The sequence below is a fragment of the Myotis brandtii genome, unplaced genomic scaffold (assembly GCF_000412655.1).
Source record: "Myotis brandtii unplaced genomic scaffold, ASM41265v1 scaffold386, whole genome shotgun sequence".
Classification (NCBI taxonomy): domain Eukaryota; kingdom Metazoa; phylum Chordata; class Mammalia; order Chiroptera; family Vespertilionidae; genus Myotis; species Myotis brandtii.
The window spans coordinates 27,933-32,803 of record NW_005364816.1 but is presented as its reverse complement, the minus strand read 5'-3'; the positions used below and the strand labels follow the sequence as shown (position 1 = coordinate 32,803).

Sequence of the window (4,871 nt, the reverse complement as noted above, 5' to 3'; positions counted from 1 at the left end):
TATTTATTTTAAATATATTTTTTATTGATTTCAGAGAGAAAGGGAGAGGGAAAGAGATATAAACATCAATGATGAGAGAGAATCATTGATCGGCTGCCTCCTGCACGCCCCCTTCTGGGTATCAGGCCCGAAACCTGGGCATGTGCCCTTAACGCATGCACCCTGACTAGGGCCCAGGCTGGGGAGGAGCCTGCAAACAAGGTATGTGCCCTTGACCAGAATCAGACCAAGGACCCTTTGGTCTGCAGGCTGATGCTCTATCCAATGAGCCAAACTGGCTTTTTAAAAATAATTTTGATTTATTGATTTCAGAGAGAGTAAGGGAGAGGGAGATAGAAACATCAATGATGAGAGAGAATAATTGATCACTGTCTCCTGCATGCTCCTTGCTGGCAATCAAGCCTGCAATCTGGGCATGTGCCGTGACTGGGAATCAAACTGTGACCTCCTGGGTCATAGATCGACACTCAACCACTGAGCCACACCAATAGGGCAAGGGCCATTGTTCTTCTAAAAATATTTATTCCTAACCGGTTTGGCTCAGTGGATAGAGCGTCGGCCTGTGGACTGAGGGTCTCAGGATTGATTCCCAGTTAAGGGCACATGCCGGGGTTGCAGGCTCGATCCCTGGCCCCTGTGAGGGTGCATGTGGGAGGCAACTAATTCTTGGGTGAGGATTAAACAAAAAAGATCCTGCCTAACTAAAAAGAAAAAAAAGAAAAGAAAAAGTGGAACAAAATTGGAGGACTCACACTCCCCAATTTCAAAACATACTATAAAGCTAAAGGAATCAACAATGAAATCCTGGCACAAGGATAAACATACAGACCAGTGGACTAAAATTGTGAGCCTAGAAATAAATCTATACATCTATGGTAAATCCACTTTTGATAAAGGTGCCAAGACAATTCAATGGAGGAGAGAACAATCTCTTCAACAAACAGTGCTTGCATAACTGAATATGCACATGCAAAAGAATGAAGTTGGGCCCTGGCCAGTGTTTCCCAGTGGTTAGAGTGTCATCCTGCCCACCGAAGGGTCATGGGCTCAATTCCCAGTCAAGGGCATGTACCTGGGTTGCAGGTTCGAGCCCTGCTCTTGTCGGGGCACATGAGGGAGACAACCAATTGATATGTCTCTCTCACATTGATGTTTCTCTCTCCTCCCCCTCCTCCCTCCCTTCCACTCTCTCTAAAAAAATCAACGGAAAAGATATCATTGGGTAAGAATTAACAATTAAAAAGAATGAAGTTGGACTCCTACCTCATATCATATGCAAAAATAAACTCAAAATGAATCAAAGACATAAATATAAGCACTAAAACAATAAAACTTTTAAAGAAAACATAGGGGTAAATCTTCATGACCTTGTATTTTCCAATGGTTTCTTAGATGTAACTTCAAAAGCACAAACAACAAAAGAAAAACATATAATTTGGATTTCATTAAAAAAATTGAAAATTGTGGATCAAAAGACACTATCAAGAAAGTGAAAAGAAACCTACAGAAATGTGTGCAAATCATATACCTGATAAGGGTCTAGTATCCAGAATATATAAAAAGTGATTACAATTAAACAACAAAGACAACTCAATTTTAAAATAGGTGAAGGACTTGAATATTTCTCTAAGAAAGATATACAAGTGGCCATCACACACATGTAATGATGCTCAACATAACTGTCATTAAAGAAATGCAAATCAAAACCGCAGTGAGATTCCACTTCACACCCACTAGGATGGCAAAAATTAAAACAATTTGGAAAATAACAAGTTGAGGAAAATGGAGAGAAATTGTTACCCCCATTTATTGTTGACAGGAATGGAAAATGGTGCAGCTGCTGTGGAACATGGTTGGTTCTTCAAAAGTCAAACATGGAATTACCATGTGATCCTGAAATTGCACTGCTAAATATATATGCAGAAGAATGGAAAAAGGACGTTCAAACAATAATTTGTATACTAATGTTCATAGCAGCTCTATTTGCAATACCCAAAAGGAAGAAACAACACAAATGTTCATTAATGGATAAAGAAATAAATATGGCCGAACCGGTTTGGCTCAATGGATAGAGCGTCAGCCTGCGGACTGAAGGGTCCCGGGTTCGATTCCGGTCAAGGGCATGTACCTTGGTTGCGGGCACATCCCCACTGGGGGGCGTGCAGGAGGCAGCTGATCGATGTTTCTCTCTCATCGATGTTTCTAACTCTCTATCCCTCTCCCTTCTTCTCTGTAAAAAATCAATAAAATATATATATATAAAAAATTCCTCCTTTAAAAAAAAAGAAATAAATATGATTTATCCATACAATGGAATATTATTCAATCATAAAAAGGAATGAAGTTCTGATTTCATGCTACATGAACCTTAAAAACATTATGCTCAGTAAAAGAAACCAGACACAAAATGTCACATATTATATGATTCCATTTCTATAAAATATCCATAACCCACAGAGGTAAAAAGCTGGTTAGTGGCTCAGCTGGTGTGGCTCAGTCATTGAGCCGCACCGGTGACCCATAAGCCAGGAGGTCACCGGTTAGATTCCTGGTCAGGGCACATACCCTGGTTTTGGGCTCGATCCCCAGTAGGGGACGTGCAGAAGGCAGCTGATTGATGTTTCTATCTCTCTATCCCTTACCCTTCCTCTCTCTCTCTCTCTCAAATCAATCAAAACATAGATATTTTTAAAAATCTGGTTAGTGGTTGCTAAGGGCTGGAAGGAGTGGGTAATGGGGAGGGACTGTTTAGTGGTTATGGGATTTCATTTTGAGATGATGAAAATGTTCTGCAATTAGGTGGCGATGATGGTGCAAATTGTGACTATACTAAAACCCACTGTATATACTTTAAAATGGTGAATTTCATGGTTTGTGAATTAAATCTCAATTATAACAAAAGCCAACACCCAAGGCCTTTCTGAAAAATCCACCCCCCAAACTCCAGATCCCAGCAGGTTGAGGAATTCGGCCTGGGGGGAGCTGGTCCTCCCTCATTGCTGGCTCTGGCTCAGTCTCTGGGGAGGACAAGGAACTGAGTGGGCACGGAGAGTCCTGCCCTTTCAGGGGGAGGAGGAGTGGACAGCAGGTGGGGAGAGAATGCTGATTAGGCCCACAGAGGGGCCCAGCTGTACACCGGCCAAGGTGGCGGCTGGAAAAGGAGGGTAATGCCCCCCTCTTTCCCACCCATCTGTTCCCAGTCTCACTTTTATTCTCACGGATGTCCCCCCAGCCGGTCACCCAGCAGTTACTCTGGTTCTGGAATTCGAAGGCGGAGGCCATAACACAGATGGGCTGGATGTACTTGTTGTAGGTGACAGAGGAGGTCAGCCTCAGCAAGGCAATGTCATTGAGTGACGACTCCTTGAACTGAGGGTACACAATAATGTCCTGCACGCCGAAACGGTGGGAGATGGCCCCCAAGTTCCAGAGAGATGGCCTGGAAGACAGCTCACCAAACTGGGCCATCCAATTCGATGGATCCCTGTGTCTGACAGGGGAGAGCAGTTAGTTAGAGGTCTTTTTTAAAAATATATATTTTTATTGATTTCAGAGAGGAAAGGACAGGGAGAGAGAGAGAGAGACATCAATGAGCAAGGCAATGTCATTGAGTGACGACTCCTTGAACTGAGGGTACACAATAATGTCCTGCACGCCGAAACGGTGGGAGATGGCCCCCAAGTTCCAGAGAGATGGCCTGGAAGACAGCTCACCAAACTGGGCCATCCAATTCGATGGATCCCTGTGTCTGACAGGGGAGAGCAGTTAGTTAGAGGTCTTTTTTAAAAAAATATATTTTTATTGATTTCAGAGAGGAAAGGACAGGGAGAGAGAGAGAGAGAGACATCAATGATGAGAGAGAATCATTGATCAGCTGCTCCTGCAAGCACTACACTGGGGGTGGAGCCCGAAACCCAAGCATGTGCCCTGACTGGGAATCGAACCATGAGCTCCTGGTTCATAGGACAACGTTCAGCCACTGAGCCATGCCGGCCGGGTTCAGTTAGGGGTCTTAGCGAAGTGTGGGCCACCTGAGCACACCTGGGGCCCGCTCAAAGGGGAGACTGCCCAGGGTGCTCCTAGGGCTCATCCTGGACACCAGGAGCAGCTCTTCTTACAGGACAAAGTGTCCAGTGAAGAAATGGCGGGAGCCCAGAGAGCCTGCAACCAAAGCCCCAGAACCCGGAGACTTGGGGGCCGGGAGTAGGACAGAAGGGTGCCCCCCACACCCTGTGGTCTGACTGGCCAGTCACTCAACCAGCCTGTCACCCCTCAGAGCCATCCTAAAAAAATGAATGAGCAGATGCACAGATGCCTGAGTGGGCTGCTCAGCAGAGAGGAGTCCCAACAGCCTCAGGGGCCACTGCTGCCCCAGGCAGGTTCTGTGCCCAGCACTCACCCCCTGGCTCATTCCTCCCCGCTGTGGCGCACCTCCACTGGGAGGTGGGAGGAAGAAGGTGAAGGCTAGCGATGCCATTTGGGGAGAAGAGAACAAGAAAGACAACAGAACAAGACACAAATGTGCAGGGGAATGTTCTGGAAGACCCTTCTGGGAAAAACTGAAGAGTCCCCTGCAGGCGCACCATGGGAACTCCGATGGGTGTGAGCCGCTGCAGCGAGGCCTGGGGCTCAGGGGAACAGGAGGGTCACGTGTGTGAGGCGTGCTCGGGGCAGACTCACTTCCGGAAGCAGTGGGCCGCCGAGAGCACCCAGCGCCGGTTGAGCAGGCTCCCCGCGCATCTGTGGCCTTCGTGACGGAGCTGCAGGCTCACCTGCCACGGCCAGCGCCCGCGAGCAGACTCCGTTCCGCCCACTATGAGCGAGTGGACGTTCCGGCGGCCACAAGGCTCTGGGGGCGACAGACGGACATG

General features: G+C 46.9%; 1 protein-coding gene across 1 annotated transcript in view; it reads right to left on the bottom strand.

The window, feature by feature from the left end:
• LOC102256307 (putative serine protease 41) overlaps positions 1 to 4,871 on the bottom strand; it is a 10,595-nt gene that overhangs the window by 1,764 nt on the left and 3,960 nt on the right. Inside the window, exons 4-5 of the mRNA XM_014544910.1 lie at positions 4,681 to 4,849; positions 3,207 to 3,484 (exon numbers count right to left, since the gene is read on the bottom strand). Of these exons, the coding sequence (XP_014400396.1) occupies positions 3,207 to 3,484; positions 4,681 to 4,849 (447 nt within the window). The remainder of the gene's footprint in view (positions 1 to 3,206; positions 3,485 to 4,680; positions 4,850 to 4,871) is intronic.